Here is a 16,971-nt window from a genome sequence, read left to right as displayed (position 1 = left end):
CCTAAATTGGAAGAATCAATTAGTAAATTGATATTTCTGTTCTAAATTACATTCACTACAATAAGCAAAGATTGGAAATTAAAATCTATATAAGAGGGGTTTTAGGTATTTTTCTGACCGAAGTGAATATTATGGCTGTGCTACTTTCATGCATTTTTTTGTTAGCTCATTCTGTGAATTAATACATTGTGTTCTGGATTTGCTGCTTGTGTCCCCATAGACTACTTTTAACAAAACTTCTGCTAGATTCCTGAATCCTAGAGCACTAATACTGGAGATGCAGACCCAGACTTATTAAAAGGGAGTATAAATTGTACTGTGGGATAAACTGCACAGCAAGTCATAACTCAAACCTGTAATGACTCTGCTGCAACTGAAGTAGTCAGTGGAGCCCAGTTAGTACCCCTCCTAGACTTTTTGAAGTATGCTTAAAATGTACAGGTCTAATGAGATGCGTAAATATATATATATAATTTATTTTAATGTAATAGCTCACTGTAGTGATGAATGAAAACAAGGACCATGCTTTTATGGTTGATGTCTAAGAGATGGTAAGAGTTTTCTGTGCTGAAGCTACTTATTAGTTATCTAAGTTATATACTGCATTTAAAATAAAAGTCGTGTGAATAGTGAATACAGTTACAGTAAAAAAGTTTAATGCCTCCGTGTTCTAAAATTTTAAAACTTCAGTGTTTGCTTAAAATATTTTTATCTCCTGTTCTTTGTCAATAGTACTGTTAATGACAGTGTTTAAGTCACATCTTGTTGCAGATTGGAGAAATGTTAGTTTCTAAACATTATATTATTTAAACATAGCAGCACAAATCTCTTAAGTTTTAAAAAGGAAAGAGAGCCTCTCACGTCTGCTCTTCTGCTGACTTGCTTTGCCTATCAGTTCCGTCAAAGGTGCTGCACAATATCACAGATTCTAAAATATCTAGTGTGATAGCAACTTACTTTTCTGTGTGATTGCACTGCTTTTTGTTACACTGTTAATCTGATTTTTTTTTTTTAGCCATTGCAAAGATGAAGACAGAAACCACTGTGGCACTATCCTTGACAAAGAAGGAATCTTGCTGGAGACATCGGAACCATCATGGTAAAAGTCGATTACATTTACTCCCGAACTAACATGCTTCATAGTCCCAAACACAGGCAATTCATGTCTCACTAAAGGAAAAAAGACTATTAGTGTGATAAAAATGTGTGCGGCCATATCTGTAAATTTATTATATCACTAATTACACCAGTAATTTGAGTTAGAGGTGTTTTATCAATAGACGTCTTTGTAAAATATTGGTGATCTGCTGTATGTCATCATTTGCAACACATCATGCTCATTTCGCATGAAACAGAGGCTGATGGTCATTTGAAATGCAGGACAGTTTTGTATTGTTTCAGCAGTCTTTCAGAATCCGACAGGCAATAATCTTGCATGCGTCAGGCAAAAGGTACTTAAAGACCAGATTCTAGTTAAGTATTAGAGATTGTCATTCTTGTTCTTACGAAATCTGATTTTCTGTATAGAGATTCCCTAGGTTAAAATTATCTCCCCTGGTTAGTGAGTAAAAATATTTGTTTAACCCAGTGTTAACCCTGACTTGTTACTTTTTCACAAAAGATACCCATTCCCTCTAATCATATCAACCAGTTGGATGTATATTTGTCATAATCTTTACAATTTGGAGGTTGTGATCATTTTTCCTATTGATTATCGGTCTATTTCTGTAATTCCCTGTCTTAACCCTTTTTTTGTAGGGGGTTAAGACTTTAGAACATCACTTCTAAAATATGGCCAAAGTCTGTTCAGTATTGTAGACTTAGGTATGTTTTCACGGGAATTAAAATGAGGTATCAAGCACAGAAAGTTGTCCAGAATGATTAATGCTGTAATTTAGGGAATATTAAGATAATTGTTAGAGGTTGTTGTTGCACTGTATCCATTAAAATCGGAAAACAGAGTGGTTTGTTTTCATAATCAGATATGACTGCTGCTGAACATGTATATAAATGATAAAAAAGTGATTGTTGAGTGTTCCACAACTGTGTGACTCAACATCAATTTCAAAAAGATTAACTTGATTCGAATGAACAAAAACAATTTAAATTGGTATGCATTTTTATCATCGTAATCCAGCTAAGAAATGTACATAACATTAAGCAAAGCTTTTGTATTATACAGGAGTATCTAGAAAATCACATTTGCTGTCTTTAATGAAACGCCATCAAAGATAAAAAGAAAATGGCACAGTGCTATACAGGTCAATCCAAAACTGGGTCATTGTTTAATTAATGCACAATACTTGTAGATGAAATGTTATTTTCTGTAAATTCACATATATAAATGTTTGAGTGGAAAAAGACTATACAAAAGGTGATCTAGGGAGGATGTATAAATGAGTATTTCTGGGAGTGCAATGGTCAAAAGTAGCAAGTAACAGGAAAGCATGTACTAGGGAAAAATATTTCACTGATAAAAATGAGGTACATAGACGGAGAAAACATTTCTTTGAAATGTATTGTAGCAGGGCACCTTTTGGATACAATAAAAATAACTGAATTGAAAAGATTGGAGAAAACAGCCCCAAGAATATAGTCAAGACACGGCTACATTGCACTGATGAACTTCCGTTATAGTGAAACCACTCTTTAGTTCCTACATGTATTGACTAATTTTTATCTGTAACTGCTGGAAAAGCAATGAAGAAAATCTTTGTGTTCTGTCCTACATCTCTCACTTGTTTACCATTGCATTATTTAGAACAGGGGAAAAGGCTGACATTCACTTGGCACCTGTTTTCTGTAGTGAGTTCTGAATAGGATCTTCTATGTGATTCCTCTTTTTCCTTTACAGTATGTGTGCCTCACTTACAGAATACAGGAGTTTTTTTTCCATGTCTGTAGGCAGGGTGCTGGAACCTACTGTTTTGTGCCAGGACCTGGTTTGATACTGTTTTGAGTGATATTTCTTTTTGATCAGTTTATTCACACTTATTCAATTATTCCCTCCACCCCATATTACAGTAATAATACATCGAGCGAAAATAAACATAGTAACCTATTTGTGCTTCAACAGTATGATTATGCAAAAATGATTTGGTTTCATTTTGATAAATTGATCATTAATGGCTATGATATACTCAAGTGACTTTGTTGCATAAGCACTACATCACCTCATAGGAAAAGTTGTTTGGACACATTTACTGCCTAAGAATACTTCTTAAGACGTTAGGACATTTGTATCACATAGATTATTTTTTGTGGGGCTCCTCATGGCATATTGATCATTTAGTGATAATTCTGATAATTTGCTTACAGTATATACAGAAGATGGGTTGTTTTACCTTTTGTGGGCATTGTTCTGTAATATTTTTGTGTTTTAACAGTTTTTGAAAATGCTACTGCAATTGTTGTTAAGCTTATTTCTTCTGACTTTAAAAGTTGCATGAAGTCATGGATAGGTCATGAAGGAATGTTCACACACAGCCTTGGTCCTAGTGAATATGAGATGGTTGCTATACATATGATAATCTTCAGCAAAAACCTCAGATGGCTCTTTGAGGTTTTTCCATCTTGAATGACATCTTTATAGACCATACTGAAGGTGAGATTGAACAGATTTTAAGACAACATCTGTGAAAACACCACTAAAAAAACTACTAATAAGCTTTTGGTGTTTTTTGGTTTTGGGGGAGTTAATTTTATTTTGTGGTAACATTAATTACAAGTTTAAATTTGTTTTTTTTAATACGTCTCACCTAGTTTATATTTTACAGATCACAGCAGAACTTGGTGAACAGCTCTTTTGTGATTTGTATCACATTCACATGATAACCAAATCATGGAATCAGTCATAGATGCAGCAAATGGCCTGTTTTAATAGACTGATTAGCAAACAGTTACAGTATGAACCAGTGTTATAATAAAATAATGAACCAAAACTGCTTATAAGGCGAAGGAAACTTATGTAGTGTTAACCAAAATAACAAAATTAACTTTGCTGTTCACGTCTTATTATAGAAGAAGTATTACAGACTAAAGATTAACTGGCTACAGACAATAATTTAATTCAGTATAAAGCAATCCAATACACATACTGTATGTACTGTCATTCACACTGTTTTTAGTACTGAAATAAAATAATTTACATAGTGTGCAGCAAGTGGGAAGATTATTAAAATTAGGTTTAAATAAATGCATCGGTGCTTTGTGTAGGAATGATTGAAAAGACTTCTCAATCTTACGAATTATGCCTTTCATAATATTATTTTAAGTCATTGATTGTCATCATCTCATGTATAGTTTGCTTAAAGATGGACATAATGATATGCTTCAGACTGAAAGTTCCCTTTATTGATTACTAAATCAAAGCCTGATTCTTTTCATGTTCTGATGGGGCTTTGTGTGCTTAGGAATTACATGTGTTTACAGTATCTTCAGGCCGAATGTCTGAACATCATAAAATGTTACAAATGAGACAAGGCCAATTGACACATTAAGCTGATTTATTTGGTTGCTAGGAGTTGATTGATCTGAGGATCTCAACCAGCTGTTTCTCTAAAGATTCCAAGCTATCAGATAACTGGGCAGTTTGCACTAAAGCAGAATAGGCTACTATTCAATATTTGAAGTGTAATCACATTAAAACAGCTTTTCTTAACAACTGTTTGTCTAGTGAGATACTGTATTTTTTTACTTTTAATAATGGGCACTGGATCTACTATCAGTTACCTGCCATAACATTAAATCATGTGGTCATAAATTAAGTTTCATTATATTGTAGGTTTCTTCTGTTTGTTACCTCAGATTTCAGAATTCAGAGGTGGTACAACTTCATGCCTAAATAATGCCAGACCCAGTAACATATAGGAATGCTGTTAACTTCAGCAATATCTTTGAGAAAGGAGTGTTTTTCTTCCAAGAGTGGATTCGGAGAGGCCTGTAAACAGCAGGGCCTGCGGTCTCTAATGCGCCACAGAATGTAATGAATGTCACTGTGGCAATTCTCAAAAGGTCACTTCTGCAGGCTCGGCTGAACATTGTGAAATTCAGTCAAATATTGCAATTAAACGTTCACGGATTCTTGCTTGTATTGTGGCAAAAAGTTTTTTTTCCTTTAACGGTCAAAGAATATTTCTGAGGAAATTTCCATTTTTCTTTAAAACGCTAAACTATATATGCCTCTTAATTCAGACTGTCTTACGAGCAGCTGCAGAACAAAAAATGGTTTTAGTGTTGCTGATAGCTTTATTTTTTTTAAATTGAGTCGTCATCTGGTGTTTTTTTTTCTAAAAAATGCCTCCTCCAGCAAAATCCATCCTTATCTCGCTCACCAGGCTACGGAGACTGTGACACATGCTTTTGTTTCATCCCACGTCCGCGGCTGCTGTGCCGCCGCCCCCCTCCCTGCATTCACTTCAGCTGTCACAGAAAGAAGATGCCAGAGCAGGGGATAAATGACTCTGAGATCGCCCGTTTGTTTAGGCTATCTGCGTCTTGCTCGTGCCAGTCTTGATTAAAAGCTACATGGTGTGTAAATCTATAAAAAATGCACATTATTACAATCATGGGTTTGTAGATATTTCATGAAGATAAAAATGATCCTTTTTGTTCAACTCTGCCTCATCTTTCTTGGGGGCAAGATGCATCTCACATTATAGGTAGTAATGTGCCTTGGGTTTTAAGAAATTTGGAAACCCACCAGAGGTCATTTGCTCTAGTGAGTTTGTATTAAAAAAACATTAATTGACAATGGATGTTAACTTTTTTTTCCAATTGGTATCATTTAAGTCCATTCCTTTTTAATGTGATTTAAAGCTGATCTCTTTAGGGGCTTGAAAAGCCTGAAGATGGTATGTTAACACCCAACAGAGCAATGAAAAGTGAGGAAGGCAGCTAAATTGCATTTCATGATCCGGAGTCACTTAACACACCATCCACAGATAGTATATCAATCATTGCATCTAAAGGAATGCTTTTTCTGTATTTATTTCCTTTATTGTTCCAAAAAATAGGCATAGATACATGACCTCAGTGTTGTCACTGATGCACTCTATATGAAACTGTATGGCCATTTGTTGGATTCACTTGTAGGTCTTAATATGTCATTTAATGAAGGGCAGAAACTTATTAGGTGTTTGAAAAATCAGCTAAATTTAAGATAAAGGTTTTGCATTGCTATGTTTGTGGAGTTATTTTCTTCTTGTGGTAAGCCATGTGAAACTGTGTTTTGATGCAGTATTTGGTGGAGATTGAGATATTTCCTCTAGTTTAGCATCGGTTTAGAGACGGATATAACATTTTTGCTCATGGCACGTTAGAAGAACACTTTACATTTCTTCTAGTGAATTTTTCTCTTGTTAAGAAGCTGTTGGGATCTGTTTGTCATTGAGGCACATGTGGCTAAGTCTTGGTTCTGATTCTGTAAAAGGCTTGACCCAGATACTTAGATTTAAAATGAATAAGCCATGGCACATTGACATTCCCTGGTGACAGGGGATTTTTCAATAAATTAGATATCTTCTATTTATTTGCTTGGACTGAAGTTAGTGTCAGGGCCTGATTCAAATTTTAGAAACAAAAAAAGATCCAAGTAAGCTGAAGGGAGGCTTCACGATTAAAACCTGAGAAGTTCAAGGTTTAAGGTAGAACATCACCCATCTTCTGTGAAACATAGAAAATGGTTTCATGCTTCGAAAATGGCCTTTGTTACAGCTCTTCAATATTTTATTGATATGGTCTTGATTGGTGTTCAATGTGGTGAAAGCACATGACAATACAAGAAATCTCTCAAACCTCATGGAGTTCAAGCAGATCTGTAGGTAAGAGTGGGCCCGAATTCCTCCTGGGTTATCTGAGAGGTGACTGACTCTTATAGGAAACAAGTTATTGCTGTCAAAGGGACTGCTGCAAGTTATTGAATCTTACTTTTCACACAAAAATATTGAATGCTGGCTTATGATTTATTTTTAATAAATAATGACAAAGTATAGTTTAATTTAATTAATCTGTGTAATTTGTCTAATGAGGTTAGTTTTATCTACTAGTTGGACTTAGTGAGGACCAGGTAAAGGACAAGTATGTCTAAATATGTAAAACCATAAACTCTTGAGGGGATGTACCTACTTTGTCGCCTCACAGGCTCGTTTGATCTGCTGACCTTTGAGATTCTCCAACACCCTCGTGGCATTACGCAGGGGCGTGCCCAGTGTGGAGGCGGAGCCCTGGCAGAAGGGCGACGCCTCGCCTTTGTAGTCCCAGCTGTCCCAGCTTCTAGATGTTGAGCCACAGCCACAGGTCCTATAAAAGCACACTGGACACCCCCCAACGGGACGAGCAGTGCCACCCCCGGAAGGGGGAATTTGACACCGACAGTCCTGGAGGGGATAGCACCTGCATAAGGTTTTCTTTTTCTTTTTCTTTTTGCCTGTCCCATCATGCACTTTCACCAGGTCTTGCACACACACACTTTTTTTACGCACTAAGTTCTTGTTTTGTTTTTGCCTTACACGCCGTGCTTTACCAGACTGGGCCCCTCTAAATAGGGTAAGTACAGTCTGGTCACCGCTGTGCTAGTGGTTCTTCTTTCTCCTAGGCTGAACCCTGTTAAATAGGGTAAACCCAGCCTAGAGGTTACGAGGCACAGTGGTGCACCTTTCTTTTTGCCTTTTTGTTTATTTTTCCACTCTTTTTGTATTATTTTTGATCCCTGCTAACCTCACACCGGTGCTTCCGCCCCCTCACCTGGGGCGTTGACTTTTTACTGTTGCTCGCTGTGGTGCTTCCCCCACACACTGTAACACCCTTAAAGTAAGTCTTAAATATTCACCCTGTGATTTGCTGGACAGTAGACTTGGGAGAAGTGGATTAGTGCTTTCCTGGACGGGCATTTTTATCTCCTGTCACAGAGGCTCCTAACAGACTTGTAATCTGTAATCTGCTACCAGTCATTCTCAGCGCATCCTGTGATCACCGGCGGTACTGGTCCCGTTGATGCTGTCTGCAGTTGTCATGGTTGGGTTATCTGTCTCATGTTGCTGTGGTGTTGGCAGCTTCCCTGAATTACTGTTACATGAACCAATCTTATTAACAAGGTGTTTATGTGTTGGGATATTTTTCCCCCTGCTGAGTTTACTTTCCTAAAGATTATGAGCAAAAGTGGGTCTTAAAACCATGTGATGTTCATGATTCAGTGATCCTGCATTTTTTTTATAATGGGTAGTCTGTTTGGTTTAGAAGAATTCTGTCTCCTTTTGCAAAATATGAAAGATGTCCATAAAAATAGTTACAGATGAGTATGCAGTCTGCAAAATTGACGTTTTAAGAAGAGATACAATGGAAAAGGTTATGGCTTTTTTCAACACTACACATTAGATACCAGAAGTTTTCCTTGGCGTTACCATCCCATCAGTTTTTGTAACTTGACGTATCTGCTGCAACTTATATCTTGTACCTTGCAACTTATATTTGCCACTAAATACTCAAGAATGCTGATTGATAATTCATTTGCAGCTAGCAATGGGGGTTCATCTGTCATCCAAAGTTAGGCTGTATAGTTTTTGTGTGCATGTCTCCGTTTTCTATGTGCATAGTTATTAGGAACATTTCTCCATTTCTCCTCATTGCCCTGTTTGGTCAACAGAACTATTTTTCCCCAAAGAGAGGGCACTGTGTCTTCAGGATGCACATTGTTTTTGTCAAACTGCATCAGGAAAAAAATGCAGTTCTGGGAAAATTCAGTCAAAACCAATACAATGTTTTATCAATGTTCCTTACACTCGACTAATTACATGTGTTCGGTATATAAAACACATTACACTTGGACTTGTCTGGTAGAACACATTTTCCTTCCTTCTGGAAAATTACCCGTGTTTTTGTATGTCCTGTTTCTTATGAATGCAGATCTTCTGATGAAAGTAAAATAAATAAAGGATCTCTTTAGATATAGATGTATAGGTGTTTAAAAACATTTTAATTAATAAAATATATTTTGTGAGATTGGAAGTGAGAGAACTGCATTTCCCGTCTGGATAAGTGGATTAAAAATGGATGGATGAAATTGATATAACTAAAAGTGACAATTTATAGCGTTCATTTATCATGTTAAAATCTGAAAGCATAAGTATGTCTTTTTGAGCCATCAGCAACTTAAGAGTCTGATAAAATCATATAGTTGATCACTTTTGTTCTGAGTGTGCTTTAGATATAGATGTATAGGTGTTTAAAAACATTTTAATTAATAAAATATATTTTGTGAGATTGGAAGTGAGAGAACTGCATTTCCCGTCTGGATAAGTAGATTAAAAATGGATGGATGAAATTGATATAACTAAAAGTGACAATTTATAGCGTTCATTTATCATGTTAAAATCTGAAAGCATAAGTCTGTCTTTTTGAGCCATCAGCAACTTAAGAGTCTGATAAAATCATATAGTTGATCACTTTTGTTCTGAGTGTGCTTTGGTGTATATTATGTACAGCATAGGTGACATTTTTTCTCACATGTACATAACAATAAATTGCAGCTTTTTTAAACCGGGTTAATCAATTTACAGTATGTTTGATGTCCCCTACTTAGACAATGCCAGTTTGGAAAGATGTGTTTTTGTGCTTTTAATGTTTTTGTACCACTGAATTTCATGTGTGAAATGCTATTAGCAAGGAAAGCCTGTGGCAGTTTGAAGTTACATGGTTCTCAGAATCTCAGAATGCTCTAATTTGTCTTTCTTTTCACTTCAACTTTGACCGGTTTCTTTGCTGTCCTTTTACCCTAACATGACTCTTCAATTGCAACCACACAAGTCCCTGTTGGCAAGGAATGGCATTTTCCTCTACAAAGCATAAAGCATCTTTTAGCCAAATTGGCGTGATGAAAAAGGATTTTAATCGTTGCAAGAAGCATACATAAGTAGGTTTTAACATTGTCAGTTCACAATTTTGTGTTTCATAGTTCTAACAAATTACCATTATTCTTTTGAACTGAGGCAAGAGGTTTCTGCTTTTAAATGTTAGTGGCAGCAGATCTAAGCAGCACCAGATCTGTATATTGCAATGAGATTATGAAAAACATCTAATCCATGTCAGGATCCCAAACAAACAGTAACTTGTTTCAGCACCATTTTCTGATTTGTACATGTGTTACATGGCAATTTTCAGGTCAGTGAAAATGGTGGCACCCATGACAATTTGCTGAAGTTGTATTTTTGTGGATTTTGTTGGTGTCTGTCAACCAAAATTGTGGTAGCACAGGATATAGCTTGGCTGATTTTAAGTTTTGTCTTGGCAAGGAGTCATCCTGCTACATCAGAAGTACTGTTATTTGTGTAGGTGTACATCATAAGACTGATTCAGTATGTTAACTGTGTCTCTAACTTGACATGTATTGCTGTTTTTATTACAATTGTAGTGTTGGTCATCTTGAATTCAAAGCCTGATGCTGATCTGAAGTTCTGTTTTCCAGTAACAAGTACAGAGATAACTGTTTAATTTTATGGTACTTCTGTCTCTGGCCTCTCTTAACTTCAGATGTTTTTTGCATTACTGAGAAGGTTGTGTCCCTCATGCACATCCACTTTGTTTACGGTACACAATTGCATGGTGTGGCTTGAGTGTTAGAGTATTCGCTTTGTAGCAAGGTAAAGAAAGTTCCCAAACTAGAGATGTCTGTGCATATGTTTTCACTTTAAAGTACATGCTAAGACATCATCTGTGTCAAGTGTGTGCATAGAATCAAATGAAGTATTAGTCATTTTGCTTGTTTTTAATCAAACCTGAATTGTTTCAGTATCGTAAAAATAAATAGGCAATCTGTTTGAGTCATCACGGCTTCTAATTAAATAGGTGGTTGCTGTGTTTTCCAGGTGCAACCTCATAAAGTTTCTTGATACCTGTTGTGTAAAAGAAAGGAAGTGGGGGAAATAAGAGGAGACTAGAAAATTCCTTATTTTTGGGGAGTTATTCTGCAGATTACTATACATTTAAAGGACTACCTGAAACCCTGGAAGTTTAATTTCTGGGGAATATAGTGTTGTTTATCTCTAATTAATTAATGTGATGGTGAAAAAACAATGACATTAAACTAATTGCGATTTTTGGGTAAAATAATGATTGAATTATTTTGATTTAATAGTGTATAATGCTGCAGGCTGTGGCCTGGAGTTTAATTTCTGAGGTGTTCTCCCTTTGTTGGCGTTAGTTTCCTCTGAATTTGCTGGTTTTCTCCCACAGTCCAAAGATGTACTGGTAGTTTTTTGGTTTCTGGGAGGATTGGCCCTGGTGTGAGAGTGTGTGTTGTGTCTGCGTGTACACTGTGATGCACTTGGCGTCCCATCCAGGATGTACCTGGCTTTGTGCCTGCTGCTTGCCTGGATAGGCTCCAGCTCCCCTGCGACCCTGTATTGGATTAAGCAGCTAGAAAATGGATGGATGATACTGTAGAGTTAATTGAAATTTACATTCTACTCCCATTTTTATTGCAGTTTCTAACAAGTTAAATCAGAATTATAAACCAGTTGTGTAGACAGGATAGCTCTAGTTATCTAAACTTCCAGGTCCAAAATTGGGATATGTATAACTTTTTTCAAAACATATTGATTTATGAAGACCATAAACATCTGTCTCATAATATTTTAATTACTTTTCCAAAGGAAGCCCATAATTGTGATTATTTTGTGACATCTGTGTGGATTATTAGTATTCAGTGGAGAGAAGATGATAAAAAAAATATAAAACCATGTGCCAGAAGTAGAACAGCTGCTCTGTTCTGTGCAACAATCCCATAGGAAAGAGACCCGGGGTGTTTGTCTTATGTCAGAACTATTCATTTGGGTTTAAAGGCAGTCCAAACCTTAGAAGAGACGTCTCAAGCTCAATTCTTGGAGGGTTTAGTGTTCAGTTTAGTGTTCAGTTATGTGGTTGCTCTGCTTGATCCATCATCAGAAAGCCTCTTACATCTAGTAAGGGTTCAACACCTGGATTTTTGAGAAGCACAGGGCTCCAGGCAGAAGTGCACCTGCACAAAAAGCCCGTGGGCAAAATAAAAGACATCAGTAAACCTGACCCATGTGTCTCTGGAAGATGGGAGTCAAACCCAGAGCCCAGGAGCTATGATGCAGTTAACTACCATGCCACTATGACACCCCTCCATTACTGAATTAACTGAACAATTTTAATACATCTATTCAGGCTCCAAGGTGTGTTACAGGTTTCCCATTAAGAAAATGGATTTAAGTAATCATCTGTAAAGAATCGGAAGAAAAGTCCTGTATATATCTAAGAAAATAGTAAGGTTAAATGTTTATTGCCTACTCAGTTGGGGGGGAAAAAATACTAAGGCCTCCAGGAACTGAATTTGAGACCGATGCTGTAGAATGAGTTGCAGCTGTGTTGCACAGCTGTTACAGTCATTAACCATGCATAATATTATTTATTATACCTGCGTTGTATGTTGCATGTAAATCGGCTAATATGACTAATTCTCTAATATGTTTATATGCCAAGATGATAAATTAGATATTATTCACACATTTGTTCTCACAGTTTATTTGTATTTTATAACTGGAGTAGGCAGTTGTCAACATGGTTTTCTTCTACAACTCCTAAGCTAGGAGCAGTAAACGAGCAACTGTGGATGAACTACTTTGGTGTTCCCACCCGTCATCTGTAACAACCAGCCAGTCATCATTGGAGAAGGGCTGAGTGACCTTTCCAGGAGAGTGAAGGAGTTTGGAGGAAGCTGGCTCAAGGAGTAATGCATCTCTAATAGAGATCAGTGAAAATTTGTCAAAAATGAGTCCGCACCAGTACCACATGACCAGTAAGGCACAGCCACTTGGGAATGATCTCTAACGAGTAACGTCTGGACTACATGGCTTCTGTTCCAAGGTAGCACCTTCCCTGATGCTTGATGTAGAATTGGTAGTGGCAGACAACTGCTGTGAAGGACATGCCTCCCACTGTACTACCGTCTAAATAACGCTGTCCTTGGGCTCAATGCCATCATTTTCATCCACAGCGATCTTTGCCTGGCATGTCATCCACTCCTGGCCTTGCCCAGCATCCCTTATTGTTGCCAAAATAGCATCTGACCATTGTCAGATTTGCGCGCCTAATGCCCTGGAAACAGTAGTAATTCCTCAGATTGAGAGACATTCACGCAAATAAATTGTACAAGAAGACTTAGTATGTCAAAGCAAAGTTTATGGTTGTTTTCATCATCTTCCTTGAATGGGTTCGTGTCTCGTTCTCCCCTGTTTCCAGAGACTCATGTGAGTAGCATCCAAGTGAACTGAGTGCCACGCCTGCCTGGCTTAGATACAGCAGTCCCTCCTGCTGTACCAGACACATTCAAATGTTACAAAAGATGTATGGATTCTGTCCTTCATTCTTTGAAGCTTCATGCAAGAATGTGCTTAAAGCTTTGCCCTTCAAAAAGAATAATGTTAGATTTAGGCGTTTTGTTAGACTGTTAGGTTTTAGATTGTGAATGATGCATTTAGGGGTTTAAATTGAAGTTGCCCTAATAATGGATATGCAAAACATTAAGAGTTCCTTCTGTTAGGAGATGTCTCTTTATCTGAAACGTGGAGACCTGAACAATATAAAAGTTTCCTATTAAAGAGCCACCTTCAAGATGTTTATTTGACCTGCTACAGCAATAGCTTTAGAGAAATGCAATTATTGGAAAATGTTAAAACTGTTGATTGTTACTAATATCAAAAGCCTTCTCTAGTCTAATGTTTTTTGAATGTTTTCTATAGAATGTGCTGGGGTGTCAGATGTAGCCCTCAATAAACTCTTAATCAAATCTTATTTTTTTAATAGGAAAATGACTCTAAGGGAAAATTCTGCTGTTGTATTGACATTGGTCATCTGAGTGAACTATAACCTCCATCTATATTGATTTGATTAATGCAAATTGCTGTTTTCCCTAGCTTTTCTTCCATTTTCTTGGATATGGAGAATCTAATATAATATGTTGTTTTGCCAGTCTAGTAAGATTGTTAGGTCTCTGCCTGAATCCTGGTTTCTTTAAGGGAAGCAATAGTCATGTACTCCATTGGCTCCAGTCTTGTAGACTGCTGTGTCTGCTAGTTTACATTCCAGCTCACTTCATAAATCACCTGTGCTGATGCCTCATCCACTTGCTGTTTAGCTATTTCCACAAGGTTCTGGGTTTCAGGAATACTTTTTTTCTAGTGTATTGTTTTCAACAACTTCAGCATGCCGAGCGTAGGCGGTCTTTCCTCAACTTGATTGGAAGAGTTTTCTCCCTTAATCCTAATTATGCAGATCTTAATAGGTGATGAATTTAAGATAAACAGGTACAGGCGGGAGTAACCATGTAAAATGATGATTCCTGTTTTTATCTAGAATAATCTCAAAGCACTTTACATATAGCATGGAACTCACATCAGCCACTGCTGAAGTACAACACCAGCCTGGGATGGTGGGTCAGCGGATGAAGCAGAGAAGTGAGAAATCACTTCACCACTTGAATTAAGAGGGAACTTGAGGAAGGCCACAAGCCCAAGCTGTACAGTACAAGCCCAGGGTGAAATTTAGCTCAGACACATAGCTGTTCTTTTATCTTTAATAACCAAATAGTCCCTAGCTCAATGTAAGACAGGGAGGGAGAACACTACAACCTTACAGCCGGATCTGGCCATGTGTGATCTTTTCCTTCCTTGGAGTTCTAGTAGTTATGCAAATACCCTGTTTCTAAAAACAGCACATTATAAAAATGCAATGAATCAATCTTTATTGCATCCACTTTAATATTAAAAAATTCATAATTAAAAATTATTACACGTCACACTGCTTTACATAGGATGCCGCATGTATGGAATGTGTTGCTTCCTTTCTGATTTCAGCTGGTGATCACAGTATAAAAGATAGGAGATAATAATAATGGTAATTAAAGGTTTTTTTTTCTTTACAAATATGGACATGAAGGTTATATGATTTGTCAGGATAATATTGGTCTGTTAAAATAGTACAACAGGAATTACCATCTTACAGCAAACTGTAATTGTGGCAGCATCTGAACAGCTGAGGAAAAGGCAGGGAAAGCTACAAAACTCACTTCTGAATTAAAACCTTAGTAAAATGTTATTGTGATACAAGCTGCAGTTCCAGAAGCAACTAACAGGCAGGTTTGATTTGGTGCTTAAGAGAGCTAAACAAAATATGCTATTTGCCTGAGGCAGATGTTTGAAACAGTGCATGGTTGAAGCTGCTTGCCATGAACACCAAAAACATCTGAGAACAGTGGTTTTTCACAGAATAGCATTACTCACCGTGTAGAAGTAATTGATGGAAGACTTAAATTTATTGTATGAAAACAAACAGCGTGGACTCGGGGGCACAAGTGCACTGTTTCATGGGTTTTCACACTGCCTGACAGGGCTCAGCCCCAGACACTGTTACAATTAGACTATCGACACAGCAGAGATGATCACTGCCCCTCTTGTCACCTGTGAGACTTTGCATGTCTTTTTGGGTTCGTTTATACTGCATTTCTAGGGGTCTGAGAAATACACGGATGTTTAAACACTGAAACCTTTTGAGCATTTCTGAGCATTTCTTTGTTGTCATTTCAAGAGACCCTGACAGTTAAATATTTAAGCCTTTTTATCCCATAAGTAGTTAAACACTTTGTGTGTAAATATAAATCCATCTAATAGTTTATTTCTTTAGATCAATTATTAGGAGTGAGTATATTTCCAATAATGTGGCAACTTTAAAGCAATTAAGAGTTTTTTGCCGAATCTTTTCATTTATTTTTAAATAAAGCCAGATAAGTCCCAGATGTTTTCAGTTATCTAGTCATTCTCTGAATGGCATTCACTAGTAAGAAAGCTCACCATTGGTCCATGTTCCCAATCATACTTCATTCAGTTCTGTTTTCTTTTCATTTTCACATTCCTTAGTTTATCATTCCACTTTGCTTGTTGGGTTAGTTTGACATGTATGTCTTAAACAATTACAGAAACAGGTAGTGAAATATTAGGTTAATGTAGCCTTTGTATAAAAATGCTAAAAACATTCACAGCATTTTTCTTAGTTCTATAGCCTGTATGCTTGACCGATGAATACAGAAAATATATGCAACTAAATGTTGCACCTGGGTGGTAGATGTGAAATAGGTTTAATATTTAAAAAAAAAGTCAGTAAAAAAAAGTCTTATACAATTCAGTGTTTGCTTCTTACTGGATACTGCTGGAATGCCTAGAAAGTATTGCCTCAATTGATTTGATTGACAGTTTTTTAAAAGAATTATTATTGTTAAAATTGCAAAAGACACAAATTGCTATGCATAAGACAATACTGTTAGAAGATTTGCTTAGAAGGCCTGGAATTAATTTCTCAGAAATTAGGCTCTTAATTGTTTCTGTTCTGTGTTTCTGTTCAGCTGGAACTTGAGATAAATGTTATTATATTGTGACAAAGCTGTACAATAAAAACTGTCTGCAGATTACAAACAGAAGGTTGCTGATGAATTGGTTTGGAACTGTAATGGATTTGTCTAGCAGGAAAGGCTATCTCCAGCTAGTGAACTAATACAGAATTGTGGTTTTCTATTGTCATGATGTCAAGCAAACTCACAGTTACCTACCAAGCACAGCAGTTGGTTACTGGGAATACATCCATGTGCAATGGAATTAAAATCACTTCAGTGCATTTAATACAGTGTGAATGCTTCATCCTTGTATAAAGTGTATGAAATACCCTTTTCTTTCTTTTAATTTAATTTAAAATGCATCTTAAAAAGTTTAATAATGTTCTACAACTGTTGTGCTGTCATTCTGTTTTCTAGGATGGGTTACCAATCAGGAAAAATTCGTTTGCTGGATGTGGGCAGCTGCTTTAACCCATTTCTGAAGTTTGATGAATTCCTGACTGTGGGCATTGATATTGTGCCTGCTGTTGAGGTATGTGGTTCTCACAGGATTTACTCTCCAGTATAAATTA

At 36.7% G+C, this 16,971-nt stretch overlaps 1 protein-coding gene across 1 annotated transcript in view; it reads left to right on the top strand.

Annotated features, from left to right (window-relative positions):
• The window catches only part of samtor (S-adenosylmethionine sensor upstream of mTORC1), a 70,360-nt gene that overhangs the window by 34,315 nt on the left and 19,074 nt on the right, over window positions 1-16,971 (top strand). Inside the window, exons 4-5 of the mRNA XM_088644874.1 lie at window positions 1,016-1,099; window positions 16,817-16,931. Coding sequence (XP_088501000.1) covers window positions 1,016-1,099; window positions 16,817-16,931 — 199 coding nt within the window. The remainder of the gene's footprint in view (window positions 1-1,015; window positions 1,100-16,816; window positions 16,932-16,971) is intronic.

The sequence above is a fragment of the Lepisosteus platostomus genome, chromosome 9 (assembly GCF_059453375.1).
Source record: "Lepisosteus platostomus isolate fLepPlt1 chromosome 9, fLepPlt1.hap1, whole genome shotgun sequence".
Taxonomy (NCBI): domain Eukaryota; kingdom Metazoa; phylum Chordata; class Actinopteri; order Semionotiformes; family Lepisosteidae; genus Lepisosteus; species Lepisosteus platostomus.
The sequence above is the reverse complement of the archived record's forward strand: the minus strand, read 5'-3'. Positions and strand labels throughout refer to the sequence as shown.